The sequence below is a fragment of the Apostichopus japonicus genome, chromosome 15, assembly GCF_037975245.1.
Source record: "Apostichopus japonicus isolate 1M-3 chromosome 15, ASM3797524v1, whole genome shotgun sequence".
Classification (NCBI taxonomy): Eukaryota; Metazoa; Echinodermata; class Holothuroidea; order Aspidochirotida; family Stichopodidae; genus Apostichopus; species Apostichopus japonicus.
The window spans coordinates 10,613,353-10,639,540 of record NC_092575.1 but is presented as its reverse complement, the minus strand read 5'-3'; the positions used below and the strand labels follow the sequence as shown (position 1 = coordinate 10,639,540).

General features: G+C 38.6%; 1 protein-coding gene and 1 long non-coding RNA gene across 3 annotated transcripts in view; one reads left to right on the top strand and one right to left on the bottom strand.

Moving 5' to 3' along the window:
• Positions 1-25,843, top strand: part of LOC139981696 (neuronal acetylcholine receptor subunit alpha-3-like) — a 60,983-nt gene extending 35,140 nt beyond the window's left edge. For both annotated transcript variants that reach the window (XM_071994303.1, XM_071994302.1), the window contains exons 6-8: positions 578-1,479; positions 20,967-21,163; positions 23,673-25,843. In XM_071994303.1, coding sequence (XP_071850404.1) covers positions 578-1,479; positions 20,967-21,163; positions 23,673-23,861 — 1,288 coding nt within the window. In that variant the 3' untranslated portion in view covers positions 23,862-25,843. The remainder of the gene's footprint in view (positions 1-577; positions 1,480-20,966; positions 21,164-23,672) is intronic.
• Positions 8,374-16,754, bottom strand: LOC139981697 (uncharacterized). Its single transcript, XR_011797916.1, has 5 exons — positions 16,365-16,754; positions 14,708-14,790; positions 13,975-14,137; positions 11,253-11,341; positions 8,374-10,026 (listed from the first exon to the last, which is right to left on the bottom strand). It is a non-coding gene; the product is annotated as an uncharacterized lncRNA (long non-coding RNA).
• Positions 25,844-26,188: the final 345 nt, after the last annotated feature.

The following is a 26,188-nucleotide window of genomic DNA, read 5'->3' as shown; positions in this document are numbered from 1 at the left end:
GTCTGTGATTGTATGATTGTATATATTTGACTAATGCTCTAAATTTAATCTCTGGTTTATGTTTAAAATGAGGCAGTGATCTGCAACCTTTCAAGCATTTTCTGGACCTAAAGTGCACCAGATTATGTTGGCTACCCACGAGAGTTACCCCATGAGGATGCTGTGCGAGCCCTTTGACCCCAGGGCTATAATGCGTGCAGCGTATACAAATTATTATTGTTGAAATTTTACTCTATTGATGTGTCACGTAAAATCGGGTAGTAATGTGCGCCTTTTTGAGCAGTCGCTGGTCCCTGCATTGCACTAAAGTGCCTCGGCTTCCAGCGTCTTCGACGAAAGATCCCACCAGGAGCCTAAAGTAACCTGGTACCGCCAGGGGAGCCCAGGAGGACTCCTGGACCCCAGGAGGGCTCCAAGAACCCAAAACGGGTTCAATGGGAAGGATGCAGAAGTTCAATTTGTAATAAATATAGATGTGAGAATAGGAAATGGTTAATAAAACACATGGTATAAAGTCAAATTGTGTACGATTATGTTTTCGCTAAATTTGTTCTCTTTTCAATTTTATTTGTTTCAGTGCCAACGGCAGCTATGATGTGAATCAACACACAAGTCCGAGTATCAGTTATACAGGTGAGATTAGATGGTACCCGCCTGCTGTTTACCAAAGCGCGTGCAAGATCGATGTACGCTATTTCCCATTTGATGAACAAACTTGTATCCTAAAATTTGGATCTTGGACTTACACCGAGGACCATCTCAACCTAATACCAATGGACGCTCAAGTGAGAGAACGGGATTTTTGGCCCAATGAAGAATGGATGATAATGGATGCACCTTGCGAAAGGAATTCGGTGAAATATCCATGCTGCGACGGCAAATACGTAGACGTGACTTGTTCATTTTTATTGCGCAGACAGCCAGTGTATCACGTCGCGTACTTGTTACTTCCGTGTGGATTAATTTCATTCAATACGATTCTTGTTTTCTATTTACCGCCATTGATGAGTGAAAAGATGTCACTATGTACTTCGGTCATGCTCTCGATGGTGTGGTTCATGCTATTAATTACGCAACGGATTCCATCAAACGCCCTCAACCTTCCCTTCATCGTTCAGTACTTATTGTTTTCTCTGGCTGTGGTCGTCACTAGTCTTATATATAACGTCTGTATTATCAACATGAAGAATCGGCACCCCATAGCCCACCCGATGCCTAAATGGTGCAGGTCACTCTTTCTTATGACATTACCGCCGTTCGTCGGCTTGAAGAAACCAGAGAGGTGGCAGAAAGCTAACAAAGAACCCACAGACGTTAGGACTGCTCCATTACAAATTAAACGGATCACAATACCATACCCTCCGGAAGATCCAAGTCCAAGGGACGCCAACAAGACATTCAATCTGAGACGACCTAGTGCAGACAGTCAAAATAGCCAGCATGAGACTGCACCAGACGCCATATGCAATAGCATAATGGGTGAGTAACCATACACCATACGAGAAATGAAAAAGTGACATGCACCCCTGTACTAAATTCCAAATGTGACATCTATGTATAGTTTGTAACTTATGAATGTTGTCTTGGGAGATTTACTATCGCTTGTAAGCAGATTATTACGTTTCCTCTGTACTTTGTTTTCAATCCGTTGGCAAAACTTTTTGGATTGATTTATTCACATGCATGCATCATTGCAGTTAATCAATCTGGAGTTAAAATTGACTAAACTTCAAAGGAATACAATTAATTTACTCCATTGCCTCTCAATATACTGCTGATGTAGACAATTTAGCCCTAACCTGCACCAAGACAACATTTTGTGGAGTGTTTATTGACGATCCGGTCATTGTCATCCATTGACTAATAGTATGGGATTTAGACACTGACGTCATTCCTAGCCATGGTTACAAGACTATACGCATGCGTTCGCGCAGATTTTCGATTTTACCTTTACGGTCCTTCATAAATCGATGTCAACTCCTTACTTTCGTTAAGACTGATCACGAAAATAAAGTTTCCTTTGAAATCGCAATTATTCCAACCTCCTTGCAAGTACACGGTATAGTTTGTTCGCATAACTGCTACTATTCTACAGTGTGTTTGTACTTTTGCTTAATGAGAGATTCATTGCCTGAAGCGTGCTCAAGTTGGCAGTGTCGAATAATGAAAACAATATGTTTTAATAATTATAATTTGTCTTATCAGCATCGCCCCATTTCAGTAATTGTATGATGTAATCAACCCAATGTCGTCGGACGCCGTCTACATATATAAGATGTTTAGCTAGAAAGAATGTAATAGCAGAAAACCTGCATGGTGATCACTAGCAAAAAAAAGTAAAAACATGGTGTATAAAGTTGGTGACCACTTTAAAAACAACTTTGGAAGGAAAAATGACCAAAAGAAAGTATGTTGTTCGTTCCTGCAAGAGTAGATCTAAAACAACAGAAACAGTGTTGCCCTTGAGAAGATTGACACATTTGTGCAGTTAGACGACAGAACAACCTCAGACATTATCTATTTATGGTCTAAACCTGACAATATAGTCTTTGTATTTTACAAGTTGTAACCTATAAACATGTAATACCCTATACACGTCCCCTGCTAGATTTATAGAATGTCAGGGGCCCAAGCTTGAATGATAATACCATTCCTTATTACTAATTCCAAGTCTATTTGTCACAACTTTACATAGACTATCCAGCACATATCTTTTCAATTCAACACATTTGATTGGAAGTTGTCTGATACCCCCCCCCCCCCTCGTCTCCCTTCCACTCCCGCCGTCCCCTCCTCTCATCACAACATGTGACAACACATGAACCAATATGTACTTGAATGTTTCATCTATCCACCTGATATATATATATATATATATATATATATATATATATATATATAAATATATATATATATATATATATATATATATATATATATATATATATATATCAGGTGGATAGCTGTAGCATTCATCCAAGCACAGGCTTTATGCATCAAGACTCTTGGTTCTCATTTTTAAGGTATGACTGACATGCAGTTCACGGCAATTATGCAAAATATGGTTTGTAAGTTACGAAAGCTTTTCTTTATGATGCCGATAACATCCTTCTCTCCGACGGTCTACAGTCGAGAGACTTCGAGAGGTTTCTCAAGTATTTTTGGCGACATCAAAATTCACCGATTGGATGAATAAGCGTCATTTTTCACAAAGTTGAGGCCCTGCGATAGTAAAGTGAGGACAATTTAAAAGAAGTCTCTAGCGAGCATTTGCAATCGCTTTCATCTAAAATGTTTGTCATGCAAATGGAGTTTAGGTAAATCAAATACAGGCTCGGTTGCTATGGTGACTATTGAAATTTGACTTGAAGCTATATAGCAGTATACGACATATTGTTCAAATGAAACGTTGGTATATAGACGGCAGACAGAAATTGAAATTGAAATAGTTTTATCGCACAGACAATAATTCAATACATCAAATTTATTTGATTATCCCTTTTAATATGGTGCATGCATGTGGTTGGAAAAACACCAAACGGATACACAAGACTTATCCAAAACAAACCAGGCCTTTATTATTTACGGGCATTTCGAAGTATCACATTACACTTCGATGCTCTGAGAAAGACAAAAACTGAAAACAGAAAATAGAACATAGATCATAACAGTGATAAAAAAGATGACAATTATCTTCGCAGAGAAGATATGACTACGTTTGGTCCAATTGCCTTTATGAGACGCCGAAAATGCCATTATGAAAGCCTGGAATCACATGTTGCGGAAGACTTTGATTTCATTATCGATTTGAGGCACATTATCAAAGTGCAGTAGAAATCACTGACAATTGCACAAAATTACAAACTGTATTTTTAAGTCGTCACGGTGAGATGCAGACTTGCGCACAGTAATATGAAGATCGTATCGACATTTTATCTTCCTGTTTGAATTGCATCACGTTGCGTCCGAAATATCATGTTTTTTAACTTTTCTGACAACTTTCAGCACAAAATTAATTTCGACATGTTGTAAACCGTTTGAAAGATAGTTATCAGTCTAGGTTGTATCTCTACAACACTATGAATTGTTTGAGAAATAACCATTTAATTAACCGAGGATCATCAGTTAAAGTGACTGGATTTCATAGTCTAATAAACAGACCATTACATCATTTCCTCGCGTGTAACACAAAACTCAAGGGGCAAAGATAAGATACTGTGTTCTTTACATGAAATTACATGAACATGTTTGGTGGATTATTAGTCTATTTGATCAAACAATGGATTATAACATTAATATATAGGCCTATACACAATGTAAATTGTTATGGTAACAATCTTGAAAACCGGAATAGCTTCATAGAAACATCGCCGGTTCATCTTCTTTCTTGGACGATGACACATTATAACTAAACTGCTGCCTAAAGTGATACCCTTTAAATTCGTCTCTGTGAAAACTGGTGCCACTATTCAGACTTTCAATAAGCAATGCTCTCGATTTTTAACCTAGATCTGGAAAAGATTGTATTAATACTAATAGTAACTACAATTAATCTTTTTAAATGTGTTGAATGGACTGATTAATTAGTACAGGGATTTAGGTCACTTACATGGGCGTCAATCCAGGGGGGGGGGACGGGGGGACACGTCCCCCCCACATTTCGATGGATGGGGGAAACAATATCAAATGTCCCCCCCACACATTTGGAAAAAGAGTAGTGTCGTGGCTCTATTTGGTTACGGCTTACACATCTTAGGATTCATATCCTCGAATATCACTCAATGTTGCTGAATGGAGAATTCCACCCAGATCTCGTGAGTTGGTACCCTGAGCTCTCCAACAATCTTAAGCTTAGTCTGCCTTTATTTCGAGGCCAGTTCCATTCGTCGTCGGTTGAAGGGTATAGACAAATATTCAAGTTGATGAATCCAGTGGTACGGGCTATGTTTGGTGAAGTCGAAGCTCTCTTGCGGTTGCTCCTCGCCTCCTCCGCCAGTTCGACGGAAGCCGAGAGATCTTTTAGTGCTTTGAGGCGTTTGAAGACAAGGCTACGGAGCACCATGACTCAACAGAGGCTGAACCATGTGATCGTGTTCCATATTCACCGCGCAGGGACGTCGTTAGAGGGGGTGTGGGTGTGTCTCACCCCCAAGCCATGGTAAAACTGACGCTAGTTGGAAAATTGGAGTGCGAAAGTCGGAATTTCCAACTGTCGCACTCTAGTTTATCTAGGCCTTTTCATGTATCCCTGTGATTGTGCATGACCTAAAAAATTTTTAAAAATTCGGCCAAAATTGACCTTTAACCTGTCATATTTACCACGTTTTCCTTGCCACTTTGGGAAATTGTTTCTCGCGATTCTTATACTCTACCGTACAAAACTTCTTATGATTTTGAATAGGCCTACTACAAAAAATGCCTAATAGAACTACCGTCATAGGCGTAGGAGCCCAATTTGTTTTGTGGGGGGGGGGGGGGGGTGGTTGTAACGACTTGCCCGAAAAATATAACCAAAATTTTTCGCGCGCTACGCGCGCGTCACACATGATCATGTGCATATCATACAGGCATGCATCGGTTTTTACATCGCATGCAAATAGCATACAATCATTTTCCGTCTTATTACCCTTCCGTATTGGTGATAATTGTTAGGTAATAAGAATATCAGTATAACCACTGAAAAACACATTGCAAATTATCCAAAAAGCTATCAGCATATTGCCCGAAGTTTTTGAAATGAGTGCCAGTGGGTACAAATGTATCGCAACAAGTTCGTAACAGAAGTGCAGTCGCGAAAGATTGGGTTTTCTGACTGACACTGACCGTATCGTTGACGAGTAGCGGGAGGGTGGGGGTACAAAGCAGCAGTTGGAATTTTCTGGCTTCAAAACCGATTTTCAGCCACTACACCCCCCCCCCAATCATCAGGCCTTAGCTACGTCCCTGGGTACATGGTGGTTACATAGTACGCTCGGACCAGAATTCACCCGATAACCAGATGCAAATCCACCTAGCAACCGAGGTAACTTGCTTGAGGACTCCAACGAATAACCACTGATTTATTTTCATGCCTTCATCACTTTAGCCACCACTCACATGGGACCTATTCTAAGTCTGACGATACATGCGCATGTGTGAGGTCCTGAAAACATAATAAAAGTTGTTTGTCTTGCTATCCTTGTTTTCAAATTTCATGTAAATGTATTCTCGTAGACCTAGCAACCTGGTTTAACATGCTGGCGCCAAATTTGCGCTAAGCTCGCTATACGAACTCGGATATGGGCTGTGCCTTATTAGTTAGTTATTTAAATTATTAATAATGGCGTATGAGGAAATGCACCATTTTGTGGTATGACTCCCAGGACAGAAAGTCGAGAAACTCACATGCAGTCGCGGCGGATAGCTTCCCTCGCCTATATGTCCGGGGAAATTTTGGGACATCGTTCCTATAAACCAGGGGTGGGCAACATGCGGGCCACATGCGGCCCGCCAGTGATTTTTTTGCGGCCCGTGAGATGTCTCAAGAAAAAGGAAAAAATCAATCTATTTTGCATCATCACCAAAAACGAGCTAGCTGCTTAGAATTTATCTGCACTTATGATGCTGTCAGGTTGGTCTATTATCACCATTAATTATCAACAGGACTGTATTGACATTATGGTTTTGTGAATACAGATTAAGTACACACACCTAGCTATTGCTTGAACGTCCTCGGAATCAAAGGTTTGAAATCAGCAGCAGGCCGTTGGTTACACTGTAAACATAATCTAGTCAAGATGACTAGAGTACATTAGTCCAGACAATGCTTCTATCGACCAATTAATTCTAGTCACTTGACTAACTTTTGGTCCAGTGACCAAATAGTTCTGGTCATATGACTAAGTAAACCTGGTCACATGACCAGTTTTTACTAGTCATTCAATTATGCCTCTATCGACCAGGCTTTAGTCAAGCGACCTAAACGATTAGTCAAGATGTCAGTTGACTAATTCAATTAGTCACATGACCAGTTTTTACTAGTCATTCAATTATGCCTCTATCGACCAGGCTTTAGTCAAGCGACCTAAACGATTAGTCAAGATGTCAATTGACTTATTCAATTAGTCACATGACCAGTTTTTGCTAGTCTTTCAACAATGCTCTATCGACCAGGCTTTTGTCAAGCGACCTAAATGATTAGTCCAGCAGTCACTTGACTAATCCAGTTAGTCTTGGCCATGGATAAAAGTAGTCTTTCTATACTAGTTTTATATGAACCACCACAGATTCGAACCTGCGACAACTCCCTTATAGGTACAAAGCTGTCTGTTGAGCTAACTGGTGGGAACAATTCTTGGATATAAAACCTGATTGGGCCTTAACCACTGCTAGACCATCAAGTCCTCTCACATGAAAAAAAGAAAGCAAGAATTTCTGTATTAATTTGGAATCACATTTTATATTTTCTCTTAAACACTACATATGCTTCACCTCAATAGTAAGTACAAAAGAGTGTCTGATTTCATCAGTAATTGAAGAACCAGAAAACCCAAAGGTTTAGTGGTTCTGATGCCGATGAGAGTTTATGCAATAAGATAAGTCAGAATTTGTTATTGTTATATACCTGTATTGTACTTATTTGCCAGACAACTGAAACCAAACTGAAGCTGATCAGACATAAAGTTGTCAGTTGCACTCATGAATATAAATGAAATTTCAGTTTCATGTGGCACTACTGTACCAACCTACCAAGTATGAAGGTGATCAGACATATATTGGAAAAAATATCGACATTTTAAGAATTTGATTACAAGCCCCACCCACATATTCATGTACTGGACAACAAAAACAATGAGGTCCATGTAATGATAATGTAGCATATCTACAAGTTATTCAATACATTTACAGTAATTAAATTTATTGTTTTTAAGATTATACATACACTTGCAAACATGCTAAACTGTAGATTACCTGGCCATCGTAAACAAAACCAAAAATTAATGCCTTTATTGATGTACATATAAAGTTGAAAAAAAGTGATATAGTTGACTCTAGGCATTTCACCACCCCACACCCCCTCTCCAGACAAACACATGGGGATCATACGACACAACCCATATCCCCAACCCAGAGCGGAACCCTTACAATCATACCACCTGCAGCCTCACCTACCATCCTACAACCCTGATCCCAACATCACCCTACTCATCTGACAACCCCCCCACCTGACACCCATCAGATTTTACCAGTTTCACACCTTACTACCAACACATTAATCTACCCCACTCACATAAGATTTCCCTATACTCTATAGGTACATGTACAGTAATACCAGATTATTAAGTTCATTTACTATTTTCACTATAGACTATCCCTTTAATTGTCTGAGCCAGCTATTTATGCAACATACATATACACACATACCCACACGCAAACTTGATCAAAACATACAAACATGCCAACTCATCACAACATACACATATGCCAACTTAATTGCAAAGGTTACTTTTTTTCAGTCCAGTTTAATTTGTCACTGGACTACTCCTTTAATGGCCTGGCTAGCCAATTTCATGGTTTTATAAAGCAAAACAAATATAGATAAGATCATCAAGCTCCCAGGAACCAGGAAAACATGTCAAACGTGACGAATGACAGGAGTTTAGGAATGAGAGGGACAACAAATGCTATATGGCCAACAAACACATGAATATTAATGAGGTTACATGTTATTTTCATATGAAAATGTAACTATTATTATCCACCACCAATCAACAAAGTATGGAGATGATCGGTTATACCGTTGCAAAGTTATTGACATTTTAAGAATTTCACTTTAACTGCTGCCTACTCATTAATATTCATGTCATGAACAACAAAAACAATAGGGAACATCTACTAATCATGGAGCATGTACTAGTTCAAAATGACAGTAATTCAACATTTAATTTCTAAGATTTCAGGTTTACAAGCTATTTCTAGCAATTAAGGATTAAGCCCCACCTACTCATGAATATTAATTAGATGAAATTCCATTGTCATGTGACAATGAACCACATCACCATACCAAGTATGAAGCAGATCGGACATACCGTTGCGAAGATATTGACATTTTAAGAATTTTACTTTAAGCCCTACCCACTTATTAATATTCATGTGATGGAGAACAAAAACAATAGGGACCATCCACACATCACCAGTCCAATATGACATTGATCCAATGTGTCGTTGTTGAGATATCGTGTTTACGAGCAAGCTGTCACATCACACACACACACACATACATGTTTGTGTTTCGTTCAGACCGAGGACCCCATTGTATTTTCCATTGTTCAAATCCACGTACCGTAATATTAACAATACCCCATACAATAGAATTCTTCCGAGGACGTGGTGATTCTTTAGAAATCACAACCAAGGACCTGAAATTGTTTTGTTCAAGTCCTCGGACAGATAGCAAAACAAACGCACCCTCACACACGCCAACTTGATCGCATAGGTTACTCGGCCTTCGGCATCGTAACCAAAAATAACAACATTTTGTAAGTCAAAACTAACACACGCAACAGCTCAAATGATAATGAAAAAATTTTCAATGACTTATTATTTGCAAGTTAGTTACAGTTTTATAACACCTTAGCCTATTTTGACTCATATATGCTAGTGCAATTGATAGGCAGTATTCTATGTTATAAATGTGATGACAGTTTGAGCCAAAAAAACTGTACAAAAAATGGTAGGTGCCTGGAGCAGTAATTAGGCCATCAATTTTTAGCGATTTGCATGTTTAGTTTCTCCAGAATTTTATTGACTGATTTATCTGCCGGTGTAGTATCATCAACATTCAAAATGATTTTTTTAAAAACTGAAGGGTTTTCTTCAGCAAAGGCTCATATGCCATATTTAGGACATAGAACACTGCCAAATAATTACACATGGCTGCGAACAAACTTTTCAAAGTAGCTACTTGCAAGGTTTCCACTATCACAGTGTACTCTGGAACACCTTCATCCTCTGTCACCTGGATATAAACTGGCACGTCTGACAAGTCTGTAACATGCAAAGATATTAAGGTATATGTATTCAATATACAGCGCTTTCCAGTTTCAGAAAATGGGAGGGGTGGCTGATCCACCATGATGGCCATGAGTGACCAACAAACAAATATACTCCACCAACGAAGGAATCAAAATAAATAATTTCTTAAATATTTTTTCAAATCAATTTACAGTACATCTTATTCACTACAAGTAATACTATTTTTGATGATATAAATAATAGCAGAGTATAAATGAAACAACAGAGCTAAATGGTGCACTGGTTCCGTGTATTTTAGAGAGAAATGAATATTTGCCATGAGTTATGACATCTTGTTACAGCTAATTACATCATGGTAGGGATTCATTCCACTAGATGATTTTAATACACTTGGGGCTGATCAGGAAATCCACATTGGGTTATGGTTACTGCAACTACAGATTGAAATCTGTCCAACATTCTCTTCCAGTTATCACATACATACTAGTCTATTCTACCTTTGTGATGATGCCCTTACTATATTACAGCTGTGAACACTCCCAGGTCATACATGTGATATTTAGTTAGGGAATAATGATCAGATGTGCGGGCCTTTGTTGCAAACAGGTTTTCAGGGCCCAAATATTTCAAGACCCCCCAGAAATAAGGATGCCAAAAAATGCCCCCCCCCAAAAAAAAAAAGATGCCTCACCAATGTTAGGGCTAAACCAATTTTAGGGCAAATTTGTAAGAAAAGTATCATTTTGAGTGATTTCATAAATTGGCCTATATGGTCTACAGGTGACTAAGGCCCCCAAATCCTAAAAACCCAAAGGAGGCACTACCTAAGTACCACTGTGAAAAATGCTCAACACTGCACCATAGAATTCATAGGAAAAGAAACATTTTGTGTGATTTCAGGCGGAGTTCAGGAGTTCAAAATGGCCCATATGGCCCATACATGACCTTTGGCCTAAAATTCCAAACACCCCAAAGGAGCACTACCAAAACACTATCGTGACAATTAAACTCTAAGCATTGTGACCATACAATCTGTAGGAAAATATTAATTTTGAGTTATTTCCTGAAATAGCCCATATGGCATCAGACCTAAAATTGCTGAATACCCCAAAGGAAACACTACCAGGGCACTATCATGATGAACCCTCGACACTGTAACATACAATATCAGACCACCTCTGATGGCCTTGACCCATAGTTTACATACTGTTGATTTAAATAATACATTGGGTACTTACACTATCCTCATCTGCAAATACAATCATAGCACCCAACTTCTCATTCAGTAGAGTCGGAACTGACAGAATTGCTGCATGCATTCTAGACTCTAAAAGAAAAATCAACAACAGAATGTTAAAGCACTCATAACATCATGACATTTCAGAAGAGTGATATTATGTCATATTTGGTAACATCGATAGGACAAAAATATCACAGATTCACTCATCTGCAGTCCGGAGAGCAATACTCAATAAATTGCTTAGGTGATAATATTAAAGTAGAGTACTAAATACATCACAGGTCTTATTTTCAGCAAAGATATTTGTATCATTTGATAAGGTCTAGGCTACTTAGCTAAGTAATATCAAGTATGAGCTCAACCCAAGCAAGCATCTTTAAGTTATGCCAATTGTTCAGTTATTTGTCGTGGGCCCCTACTGGCATGGGCCATAAAAAAATTATTGCATCCATGTCATTGTTTCAGCTTGAGGGATTCAAGGCAATGATAACTGATAAGGAACATTTGAAGCAAAATATAGAAACATTAATGGAAAAATATCAAATACTGAGATTGTATTGAAAGAGTTGCTCCATTTGTCAAGAATATGTATCAGTTGTCAAACTCGTATCTTGGACCCAAAGCAGATAGGTTTCATTGATACCTACAGATTCCTGAAGTCCGAGAACATGTTTTCCCTGAATTAACAACCATATACCATATTCTGAGGTCTTCAGTAAAATGAAGATAATAGAGTGCAGACTAGCAAGCAGATTGACACATGAAAATTTGAACCTCAGGATTCAGCTGGCAACAGAGCATGAACTAGTGTGAAAGTTGAACAAGGAAGATATTATTTGAGAATATGCAGACAGTGATAAATTGAAATGCCTCTTGTTTCCAAAGTAGAGTAAGTAGACTAGATTTCCATATACTCAGCTTGTAACAATGTAACATTGCATCATATAAATGGATCAAACTGCATATCGTGTAGCCTATAATACATATAGGCATATAGGGGGAAGTGGGGGCAGGTTGTCACATACCACCTACTTCCACCCATGGATTTGCATATTGAACAATATATTTTTGGAAATTGGAATAGACATTCTATATCCATATCCATAACTTCAAACATGTTATAATAACCTTAATAATAATAAAACGTTTTTATATAGGGCATTCCGTCCAAGACCACAATGCTGCAATGCACTGCACACAGAAAAAATATAATTATACAAAACATTACCCATATTGCAAATATAAATGCTAATTCAGAGTTGATTTTTTAATTTTTTTTTAATAATCGAATAAATTTTGCAATAATCAAAAGTTCAATTTCCTCTCAAATGTTACCTAAATCTTCCAAAAACATCTATACCCACCCATATCACATACGAGCAGTCAGCCCAATGATTTAATTTGATTTCGGGACAATCAAGGGAAGTCAACAGACTTGAATATAATTTCAAAATTAGGCCCTATATCCCCTCCACTAAGGGGCCCATGATACTGTACCAATTTCCCTTTGTTGAACACAGACACTTGTTTGTACCAAATGAAGTACTTCACAGCCATAATTTATGCAATCTACCGTCAATACACAGCCTGTCTCGTTATCATCTGAGCACTTGATTGTGTTCATCCATGATCATATCTGGCAGTCTGGGTTATCTGTGGTACAGGGTCTTTCACAGGGTCCATCCTGATCCTTATTCTACTGAACTTAACTGAACTCTGAGGGGATTCTAGCAGGCAATTTCTAGAATTGTTCAATTTGTTTAGGCATGATAGGCCTCATGGCATACCGGTGTATGTGACAAGGATTTTTCTCCCTGAAAATACAACCCCCCCCCCCCCCAGATTTACTGAAATTGCTTTGATACTTGATTGAGACTCTATTTTATAAGGAACTGCTTGATTTCAGAGAATATGCTGACCACAAATTCAACTTTTCCTGCAAAGAATTAGAAAAGTGATTTAAATCAGTGATTTAAAAAAAACCACTGATTTAAATCAGCATAATTTAAAATCACACAACCTTCTGCTAGTAAGTCTTAACAAGGTCCTAAATTTACATATAGATTTAGCATTTCAAACATGTGGTGGTAGTTGGTTTCAGAGTTTAGCAGCTGCTGAAAAAAGAACTCTCACCGTAAGTAATGGTGCTGACATTTGTACAATAAGTGTTGTAGCAGCATTTGACCTGAGAATATGTACCGGTTCATTGATATTGAGAAGTTTACATAGATAGTATGGAGCAAGTTTATTTAATATTTTGTAGGTCAAAAGCATTAACTTACACATGATACGCTTCTTCACTTGTAACCAGTGGAGATTTACAAGGATGGGGGTTATGTGTTCACACTTCCTAGATAAGGTAACCAACCTGGCAGCTCGTACAACGCTGGAGCTTATTTGGCAGTCCATAAATGAGTCTGTTGCAAGAGTCAAGATGTGAAGAGACAAATGCGTGCACTAGCCTTTTAGTGCTACCACAGTCTGAGTATGTACGGATGCGCCATATTTTCCTCAGACTGTATGATGCAAAACGTTAATGTCTAATGAAGGTGTTTATTTTTCACTACCATACATCTGAATGGTTATACCCCCTTACCAAGACATATTTTGCATCCACCCCTGCCTCAGACTTTGCTCGTAGTCCATTTTGAAGACCCAGCACATACCTGGGTGATAATCACTTGAATAGTGAATTACAGATTGAATTGTTACTAATGTACCTTAACGGGCACCCTCGTCCTTCTCCATGGATGTATCTATGACAGTGGGATGCTTCATCTTCAAAGTGCAGCGGATTATGGCATCTCCATACTTGGAAAGCCCTTCACCAAGCAACTGTGCCATTGTCGTCTTTCCTTCAAGTCGCTTTAATTCAAGTAGTATCTATGGTTAAATGAGATCAATTAGATATTATACAGTACATATGGTAAATTCACCTGAGAAGTAAAGAGATCGCTTAGGACTAACACATATTCGGGATTATGTTCAGAGACGTAGATTGAGACGGTTTAGACATGTCGAAAGGGATGGAAGATGCGAATTGGTAAAGAAGTAGAGAGAGACTACTGTAGCTGGTCAATGTAGGAGCAGTAGGCTCCCCAAGTCTTGGGATGAGGACATGAGGTTTTGCGGAGTGATCTTGCTGATAAAGGTATAGATCGGGCTCTAGCTCAGAATAAAACAAAATGGTTTCTTTTTAAGGGGAACATCCCCCCTACAAATTCCCAATAGCGGTATCAGCAAAAAAAGTGTGGGAATCCTGCAATCGCGCTGCTTAGCGCAACACTGTCTTGAATTGATTTTTGAAAAACAAAGTCGTGGTTCGAACAAGTGGTGGGCATAAAGTGAATATATTCAAATGTCCATAACTTTTGAAACCACAAGATTGAATTTTACTTTTACACAGACTACTGTATAATAAATAATATCTACAAAGAAATATTCATACAGTACCTCTTCATCTTCAAATAGCCAAGGACAGACTTTCTTAACCACTTCGCTAGTAGCATCCTCTTCCACAATTAAACGACGTCTATCTGCCAATGTGATAGACATACAACTTTTGTTATTTGTTCACATCCCTAATGTTCATGTGCATATTTTGTACAGCATGTGGGTAAACATGTACGGTACGATACCAGTCACAATTCAACTATTTAATCACATCCCATTACTAAAATGTACAGTAGAAATGGAAGTGAAATTACTATGCAGTGATACAGAAGCCTGAATGCATTTGATACCTGTATAAAAAAGAAACATGTGCAAACGTTAATCAATCCGCTATGGTAGCTACATTTTCATTTGTCAAGTGTACAATGATAACCAAATACATTTATGTTTGAAATTGTAGTATTTCCAAAAAGTTGAATGAAACACCCCGTAAAAGATGTCCTATTTTATTTCCAATGGAATTAGGGTTAGCCTAGGGGGATCAACTGCGGTTCACGGTACCACAGGTAAAGCGAGGAATATTCCATCTTGAAAAAAGCCTAGTCCAAGGATATATGACTCCCTACAAACAGCTACAACAAATTAAACACCCACCCACCTTTGTTCTGAATCGGAACTGTTTTGTACAAACTTAAAAAATAGCAGAAAAAACTGTCGCTAGAATAAATAACAAATTTTAGCCAAAAATTCCGGACAAGTCAGTGCAATTGTCCAGAAATATTCCCCCTCTATATTACTGACAACTAGGCCTATAAATTGATATGACACAGCTGTGGCAGCAATAGGCTGTTAGATTTCTCCAAGGTCCCCAATGTTTATTTTGGAAGGGGGAGTGTATTCTCCTGTGAATTGTTAACGGGATTGTTGGATAGGATGGTCAGTGGACAAACTGGTAATAAAAGATTGGCGTCATGTTCAGTTGATGTTTCGTATGAAACATAGGCCTAGCCTCTGTATTTTAAAAAAACTATTTAGGGCTAGGCCTGGGGGGGGGGGGGGCTATAGGGCCCTAGGAATAATCAGCTTATTTAGTGTCACAGTTTCGCACGCAACTACACAATCCCATACACACTAGTCTAGTTAATTCGTTATCTTAGGGTGACCCTAATTGGAGGCTAACCCTAACTCAAACCTAATCTAGGTATAAATAATATGGCCTAGGACCTAAGCCTAGGCTATGTCCCCCCTGAAAGTGCAGGAGAAACACTGCTGTGAATTTATCCCCCTAAAATATTTCAAGAATAATATAGCCAAGGTCCTATCCCCCTAAGGCTTAAGTTTCTTATACAGATTATAAATATTAAGTTTAATTTAGGTTTGTTATTTTGTAAAGAAATGATCCATTGCAAACATGAGAAACGCGTGAATACCGGGGCCACCATGATACTGTAAATATACGGAGGCCTACTGTTACGATAAACTGTGCTGTACAACTACTGTACTACAACTACAAGGCAGCTTAACGTCATTAGGTTTAACGTTAGGCAATTCGCCTATAGCTACTGCATGATAGGCCTAGCCTAGGACCTAGATCTTAGCTTGTTCGTACACAAGTTGGAATAATCGAAAATACACACTTTATGGTCTAATATACTATATACTTTTTAAGTGACTAACAAACGACACTGGCCAAAGAAAACTGGTCTAATATACTAACCTTGCAATGGTTACTGACAATATCACTGGATGATAATATTTTTTTGATTTTTCGTACCGTAACCGTCTGGCTGCTAACTCCCTGCTGTACGTTCCTTGCTCGTCGTGTACGTATGTGTACAATGTACTATAGTTCAGTGCAGTACGCTAGGCCGTACCGTGACGCTACAATTGTTAATATTTTCCCGCGCTTTTTCATATGACGAATATATCATCCTGATTGACTAGTGAGTTTCGTCCCAGTGCTGACATTTATTGTAGGACCAGATTAAAATAGAACTGTGACCATTATGTTCTGGTCAGGCGACCTTTTGGGTTAGTCGTGAAGGCATCTCTACCAAGATTATAGCGGGATAATCGTTGACTAACGTAAACCAGTCGATATGACTAGACTTTAGCCTCGCTTGACTAGATTGTGTTTAGAGTGTAGGTGCGGCCCTGTCAATCTTTCACTCCTAAAATCTGGCCCATTCATTCAAAAGGTTGCCCACTCCTGCAATGGGCCTATATCTGAGGCCCTGGGGTCAGTGGCGTCGTGCCCATTGGGGCCCGGGGCGAATTTTTTTTTCCCAAACAGGTTTGCAAGTGTGCGTAAATAGTCGTTCATGATTGGTCGGAAAAGTTACGTCATCACCATAGAAACCTTCACTTCGAGGTTCTGCATCCATTTGTTGCAACGAAGATATACCCGTTCAAAATTACCCGTAGCTTTTCGTACATATATTTAGATATGTTTGCAATTGGTGTCGACATATTTAGCACACTAGTATTGTATGATCTACTTTGATCGAAGTTTTCTGTGAAGGCATTAATCGATAACATCGCTCAGTGAATGTTTCGTACAGGGTACATCACACATGCGCTGTAGGCCTATATGTATTATAACTCTGTACATAGTGCAGTGACGGAAATATATCATACTATACACTATACTGTTTTGCGTATATTTACTCAAGACTCGCGTCGTGAAGTCGCTTTTAGTGTAGGCCTACCCATTCCACGAAACGAATTCTGATTGCAATAGAACGGCTCACGAATCGTGGATAACGTAAACACGAACCAAATAGAAGGTAGCGTATGTATCATAAGTGAGGTCAACATGTAATCCAAGCATTAAACTCTGTACACAGTGCAGTGACGGAAATATATCACACTATACTGTTTGCGTATATTCACTCAAGACTTGTGAACTCGCGTCGTGAAGTTGCTTTTAGTGTAGGCCTACCCATTCCACGAAACGAATTCTGATTTCGATAAAACGGCTCACGTATCGTGGATAACGTAAAGACGAACCAAATAGAATGTAGCGTATGTATCATAAGTGAGGTCAACATGTAATCCAAGCATTAAAAGTAAAGTTAGGGCGTTTGAAGGGAAACCCCTTAACTAGACTAAATCAAGTGTCAGTGTGTAACCCAGTATATGTCTTCGAACTTCCAAGCGGTGGCTATTATTTATGCTGACGTCACGAGCAATCTGATTGGCTGAAGACTCCGTAATTGCAAACCTGTTTGGGAAAAAAAAATTCGCGGCCCGGGGGGCACAGGCCCCCCCCCCAAAAAAAATCAAACGTGTCATAAAATTTTGTCATAATTTAAAAAAAAAGTGTTTTCGAAATCGAAAAGTAGACTAAATATTCAATTGCTCTTTGATGGTCGTTGCGGATTTTCCACACACCTCAAAGACGACATATCGGGATTAGTAATGCCATTACCTTTGAATATGTTTGTCCTAAGCTCGCGTTTGATACAGTCTCAATTAACCTGGAAAATAATCACTTCGTTATCGCGCGTTTTACCTTAGGTTTCGCTACTTTCACTTTTTCTGCCCATGTTTTCAAACGGCATGGCTTTTTCTTCACCCAGTCACCACTTCTCACGGGCATGGGCGGCAAGGGCGGCGGAAACGGGTGGCACAGGGGGCACGTGCCTCCACTTTTCCCCAGGTTAAAAATGTGCCCATTTTCTACATAAAAATTGAGGTGTCTCAAGTTAGCAAGAGGCCAGTGAACCAGAATGAACACTCGGGAAGGGCCTTTTTCCGGCCATCTGAGGGGTTTGTAAAACCAAAAATTTTCTACTACGCTCCGCGCCAACCGATGGTGGCGCTCCGCTCAGATAGTCGTGCATACAAGTTTGCAACTCCTGGCTACGCCTCTGACTCTTAGTGAATTTCTGTGGGTCAAACTCAAAACTATTTCGAATGAAACAAATTTGTTAAGATATTAACAAGAAATAAACTCTAATTCGGAAGATTCCTACATTAGCAATTAGCATGATTTCGCCTCATTTTGTCTCAAAAGAAAACTTGTTCCTCAATTTGCACATTGGATATTGCAGTGCTAGTATGCATATTTTCCTTGAGAGGGGGGGTGGGGGGCGTTGATGGAGTGATGTGTGTACACAAATAAGATAATACAATAAGAGTTGTAAAGGGTACTAAATATAAGGCTGCATCAGTCCAATCGAATTGCTGCAAAGTGCCCTTTGATGTCGGTGCCCCCCCCCCCCCAGATTAAAAGTGCTTCCGCCGCCCTTGATGGGCGGTGATCATGGATCAGCCAACACGAAAATGTTTCGATATCTTAAATGTTGGGCGCTTCTGGGAGACGAGGAATTGGTAAACTTAGGAATAAATGGCGATCACTTCCTTCGAGAATATTTCCCAAAATAAAAAATTGCCGGAAATTTTTATCAATTTTAGGGGTGTTGCTTTCTGCCATAATGCACGGGAAGTGCCGTTTCCTGCAATCTGAGGGGTCTGCCAGAAGAAAAATTTTCTTGTACGCTGCGCGCCAACCGATGGTGGCGCTCCGCTTAGATAGTACTTACGGCCGGAACACTCGAATCGATTCCGTCCCCCCCACGTTTCAAATCGGATTGACGCCCCTGGTCACTTAACTATACATTATTATACTCATTGTTACATGCATGTAACTACAGTATAGGCTACATTACTATCGCATTAGGTACAATATGTTAATTCACTTTTAATGTAGATTGTGAATTTAAATCTTCATTCCAAAATCGTGAGTATCTTCCTTTTAATAATTTGTTAAATGCACAACTCTGTCAAAACGTATAACATTTATTGAAAACTTTTGTTGCTGGCATCCCTTAGCCTGGAAGTGGAAAGTTCCATAGTTGTCATACACTGTGTTGTATGTGCTTAACTACGGTATACTGTGCCATATGACTATAGTCTTCACATGATCCATTTCTTTTGTCTGCCGGATGGGTTGCAATGGTATTTGGGTTAAGTGTAACCAAGAACCTTCGCAGCATGGGGTGTGACACACACACACACACATATATATATATATATATATATATATATGTATATATATATATATATATATATATATATATATATATATATATATATATATATATATATATATATATAGCTTACTCTTTTGTGTACGATATAGAGAGGTTTAATATCCCAACATTTCTGTGTTCTTATACATTGTAAATAATACATATATATATATATATATATAGCTTACTCTTTTGTGTACGATATAGAGAGGTTTAATATCCCAACATTTCTGTGTTCTTATACATTGTAAATAATACATTGTTTTCTTTTATCGGATGTGTTAGTTTGAAGGGTATCCAACGAATGAGATTTGCTTTGGTCCACGAGGACATATGAAAATACTGTTTTTTTTTCTTCGGTACTGTACACTATACCTAATACCTTGGCCATATCCACACTGGCAGCTTATACATACCAGACAATGCCCAGTTTATGTCACCTACAAGATTTATAGCACGTTAGGAGGCCCATATTTATAGTGAACTACATAAAGGCCTATAGTCTGTGTACATCAGCCGTCCTACGGTAGTTAAAATATAATGCACTTTCCCATTTTCAACACGCGGTGTAGACGCCGTGCAATTAATCACATGGACGAGCTAACAGTAATTATCGGAATGTCGTTTTAAAAGCGCTTGCAAAGAGAACTTTTTTCTTTCATAAACCCCCATTCCATCAAATATTCCATTCCTCCTTTCAAAAGTACACGTACGATCTCTTACTCACTCTCCAACGTACTGTTCAAGGTTTCTCTTCAAGAAAAGAGAAATATTTCCTGTTGGCATGGTAACGCAGAAAGAGTGACAATTTTAGCACGGTAAATGTACATTATAGATAATGCAGAAAAATATCTGATTTATATAAAGAATAATAAAATACCTGCCCTTTATATCAAGATATTTGTTTTCATATAGTGTGGACCGATTCCACGAAAATGTGGCACATTCGGTATCATAAGGACAAAGAAAATGTCATAATCAAAGCGTACTAGAAATCATGCGTGCAAGTGCACATGTATACTTGGGTGGTAATGGATTATCTTAAAGAATGCAACGAGAACCCACTGAAACGTGACGGGAAGAATGAGTATATTTATCTTATAACATACACTGTTACGGCACCTCACAGTTTTGAATGGTTGGGAATTGAAGCGTAACAGGAATTTCACTTGAATTAACTTTACAAGTTTGATTGACGTTTCCACACTCCACATTACTCGACCTTTCCACGTTATGCTTTATGCATTCTCATTCTTATTGTTGTCCTTCTTTCATTTCTGCAGCGAGTCCTCCGCTATCCAGGAGGAAGAAGATGCTTCTAAAGGCATCCCAGGGCGCCAGCAGTACATCCTCGGACACTAATAATAACCATGGTAACAATGACATCACCAGACGGATGTTTATAGAGGTCGTGGATGAAATTAAAGATGATCTTTCCTACCTCCACAGGCGGTACGAGGAAGACGAACTGATTGCTGGGGTAAGAATGATGACACAACAAACCCAATTAATCCACGAGATCTATGAGATGATTAGCGGGGAAGCTTTATGCACCACCAATATATTTATTCGAAGAGTGCACGAAATATTCAAAGGGTTTGAGTATTTAAAGCTCGAAGCTAACAAACATGATAAAACCAAGAAGTCATTGATAATATACTAAAACCCCTTTATGTTTTGTCCCTTTTCTACAAAGATATCCACCAAATATTTTTGTAGTCAATATCGAGATACTTTATATCCACAAGCAAAGTTGTCAACGTGCGCATCGGTTAGTCATCCTCCGATCCGAATAACCTTCCAACCTCTTCGCTACCAAAATAAATTTAGTGGGTTGGACCAGGGAGATGTAATGGAACAACTCCCTGGTATAGGACCACTGCAGATATGGTTAGTTAACACATTGAGGAAGATGGTAACTTGTAAAGCCATGGCTGTTGGTCGTTAAGTCACCCATAACTTTAAAAGTATATTCATGCTATAGGCTTGAAGTTCTTAAAGGAGTGGTGTCTCTCGCGTCAAAGTTTACTTTAAAGGATGATCCAGAAGAAGATTTATTTTTGACTGACGAAAGAGGGATATATTCTAAGCATCCTGGTGACATTTGCAATCAATAGCTACATATCCTTTTAGAGATATTGTTAAGTATACTTGTCACAGTTTTGTGCCATATTAAGTAACCTTGAAGCAAACAGGTGCAATGTCATAGTTGCATACTAACAGCAAAACATTTTGTAGTACTTAAGTTTTCACTTTACTGTTGTGACCTTGAACTGGACAGAGTTCAAACTAAACCTGAGAGGATATGAATACAACCAGGGAACAGTTTGTGACTGTAAAGTGTTTTCATACTGAGATGCATACACACTTCTGATCTGAAGTAGCAAGTTGTGATAGTAACATTTAACAGCAGTTTAGTGTGAGTCTGATATCTCACCCCGTTTGCTTCAAGTTCGATTCTTTTGCATTAATGTGTCAATTTCGAATGTTTTCATCACGAAAATAATACAAAAGGATTTGAGTAGAAATTTCACCAGTACGCATAGAGTACGTCCTTTCAAGTACATCTATGAAATCTGTATTTTCCTCTGTACTATCCTCTTAAAAAGGGATACGTAAGGCTAAGAGATTATTTAAATGCAGAGCTTTAGTTCAATATAGTCTAACTCACATTTTGGTTTGCTTGTTTCATTGCTGATAATTTCATTTCCAATTGGGTGGACTGCATTGCGGCAATAATCTATACATGCATGACCATAGGCGTAGGAGGCGGGGGCTGGGGGCTGCAGCCCCCTCCCCCTACCCAATATTTTTTGTGAAAGTTCGGGCAATATGCTGAGAATTTTTCGGGCACCTACTGAAAGAAAAATAATATGCAATGTGTTATGCATTGGTTAAACTTATATTATTATTATCAATATTATTGTAACGACTTCCCCAATAATTATAACCAATATTGAAGGGTAATAACACGGCAAATGATTGTATGTTATTGGCATGCGATGTAATAACTGGTGCATGCCTATATGATATGCACATTAACATGTTGTAAAATTTTAGTTATATTTTTCGGGTAAGTCGTTAGAGCCCCCCCCCCCCCCAAAAAAAATCAAATTGGGCTCCTACGCCTATGGGAATGACGTCATACCTGAACTAGTGTTCATACGACCTGCATGCATGTGATCTGTAAAGACAAATTTGTAATATTGAACTTGAAATCGTTAAGGCAATTTTGTTCCCATGTAGAAATGTTAATAAACGTATTAGATTAACTTTAACATTAAAACGGCGACAAAAAAAAACTTGATAACCAATTTCAAGATAGTTAGATTCTACCTCCCACCCCCCACATCCTCTTACCCCCTCTTTCTTCAAGATTTTGAATTTCGGAGAAAATTTTCAAAATTTGAGGAGTGTCCAATTAAATAATTATGTCTCCAAAGGAGTAACGCTATACACTGTGTGAGAAAAGTTGAATGTTGAAATCTATGGATGAGTAACCATTATATCACTCTTAGCACATTTGGGGTATTTGAACATTAATACTAACAAACAAATGCATTAATTAATGTGAATTGAGTAGAGGCTGCTGTCATGGTGACTCTCTCCCTCCCTCTCTCTCTTACCCCCCCCCCCCACCTCTTTCTTCAAGGTTCTGAACTTCGGAGTACATTTTAAACATTTGAGGAGTGTCCAATTAAATAATTGTCTCGTAAGGACTGACGTTATACACTGTGTGAAAACAACTTGAATGTTGAAATCTGAGCATGAGTAATCATTATATTAGCACATTTGGGGCATTTGAACATTAATGCTAACAAACAAATACATTAATTACTGTGAATTGAAAAGAGGCTGCTGTCATGGTGACTCTCTCCCTATCTCTCTCTGTTTGAGACATTGGTTATTGAGTTAAAAAAAAAACCGCCTAGTGAGTGTTACTCATCAAGTTTAATGTTAATTGTATTTCTTTTCGTTCGATTTTTCAGCTACGACAAGATTGGACGGTGGTTGCCATGGTGATCGATCGAATTTTTCTGATTATTTACATCGTGGGGCTGATCACGGGTACGATTGCTATTTTGATGGACGCTCCGTTGGCTGCCGATTTCTTTGTCAATTACATTCTATCTCCACACAATCAAACCAACTGGGTAAACCACACACAGGAGGTATAACTGGACAGGTCAGGACTTGGTGACTTAAAGGGTGTGAAGACTCGCGCAAAAAGAAACGTCTAATGCCGGTAATCTGACCAAGTTTCGAATTAGGTGTAACAGAAGTGTTAGACACCACCATCGATCCCAGAAAATACACACACAGCTTGCTACCGTCGGTAATTAGACACTAGTGTACAGTTAGTACATACAGCTGCGGTCAATACCCACAGCACAGTGTACATAGATACAGCGATGGACATCTCAGGTCCAGCTAAAGATAACAAGGTATCACGTTTCATTACTGTCTGCATTTTGTAGCGACACAAACAAAACGTCACTTGCAAGCAACAGAAAGTTAACTTTTTCAGATTTCCGCACGTGGTTTGGGGCGAGTCTTCAATGCCTTTAATTGTAATGAGACGGAACTTTTAATCGACACGTAAAGATGACATGACTTTGAACGATTCAGTTGACTTGATTTGACATGATATGACATGACTGTCCAGCCCTGCAAATATGTTGTGGGATAAGCTTCCTCAAACATTATCTTCCATCATGTTAACTGCTGGGCCAATACAGTTCACAAAGAGACGGTTTATATTGTGTAAGTGAACATGATATACCCGTATATACTATGAGGCAATAAGCAGATACTGATAGTGTACATTACATGGGCAGTGACGTCACTAGGCGGGTGCGAACTCCCGTGTCCCCTTCAGAAACATCGTATGAAACAGTAATTAGGCCTAGGCTATACTTTTTGATCTCACATTTGTTTTTCATGTTAATTAAAATAACTATGTAATGAAGTAAAATTAAAGATCTCTTGGAGACACCCACGATCACTATACTGCCTTATAATGCTCAGTCTAGGAAAGAAACATTGAGATCACCAAGGTGAATACTATGCAATGATATAATATAGATATTAAGAAATAAAGTTAACAATTTTTCACCTTTTTTTATTAAGTTTGTGACCATTTTAGTAACCCTCTTTTTGGAAATGGATCTATGATTTTGAAAATAACCCAACTGCAACCTCCCCCTAAAAAACATAAGGGAGGCTTGCAATTGTTCACCATAATATTCGCAAACTGACGTGATATTTGAAATTTTTCATTTTGAAAGTGACATTTGTGAGAGAATGGTTGTGTCACTGCTCCAGTATAACATGATTATGGATATTAAAATTCATGTACCATATTTGAAAGTGAACATTAGCGAAAGAAGTCTTGGCCCGTCGATGTACACATTAATTAACCGTCCAAATTCGTCGTTAAAAAGCTTGACTGAACAGTCCTTCAATCTGTCACACGGTTCTTGAGCACGGCGTCGTAGGAAATCGATGGAGTAACCTTTAGGGAGGTCTCGCAACTATACATAGAATTAAATAAAGTCAGCTCCGAGAGAGGAAGCACGGATCTACAATTGACATAAAATGTGTGAATAATCATCAAGGTTTTTAAAATAGAACTACACGATGTAAAAAGGGAACATTGACCGCGGAGCAATGAACGAAATAGAGAGGTGCGTGGTTGTTGGCGGGGGGGGGGGGATCAGGGGGGAGAGTGAATAGTCACATCTACGGCACACCGTCATCGTCAAGTCAGGCGGTAGAGCCGTTACCTTTTTACGCGTTCCAAGTAAATAAAACAATGTTTTTCCAGTTGCGATGTTTAATTGGTTGATTATACATTGCTTATTTTCAAGTTGGAATGTCAAACTCACCAGGAAAGTTTTTTTTCAAAAAGCCTTTAGCCAGTTGCAGGACGTTAAAAGTTGGGCCATTACTGAAAACCTTTAAAAATGGAAGACAAACCAAGAAAATCAATGGGTATACATTATCCTATGACGTCATGCATACGTTTATACATATCTATAAATACAATATAAATACATTGGATGCAGTGCGTCTGGTTCGTGTAAATGCATAAATAAAAATATTTGTTATATTATTACTTTTTTTCAAACAGCATAAATAAAGTGATTGTAAAAAAGTCCATTTGCATTCTGTCTCGTCTTTGGAAAGTATCAACGAAATTTGTCACTTGCTGTTTACATTTCACCACTACGAGTTATCGGAACATAAAGAAATGTTGAAAAATATTATTTTTCGTGTAAACAGACATCAGCTACGAAATGTGCCCTCCCTCTCCCCACCCCCCCCCCCCCCCAACTTGGCAACCGGCTTGTCCAGCGAACGAAAATCTTCCTAAAGCAAAGCTGGCGATAATGTGCACGTAAGTTGAAGTCCACGATAATATTGCTTTATATCCGGAATTGACACAATCTCATTTTGATAAATTGCAATATATCTATTGCTCTATATTTCTGCGCCGATACCA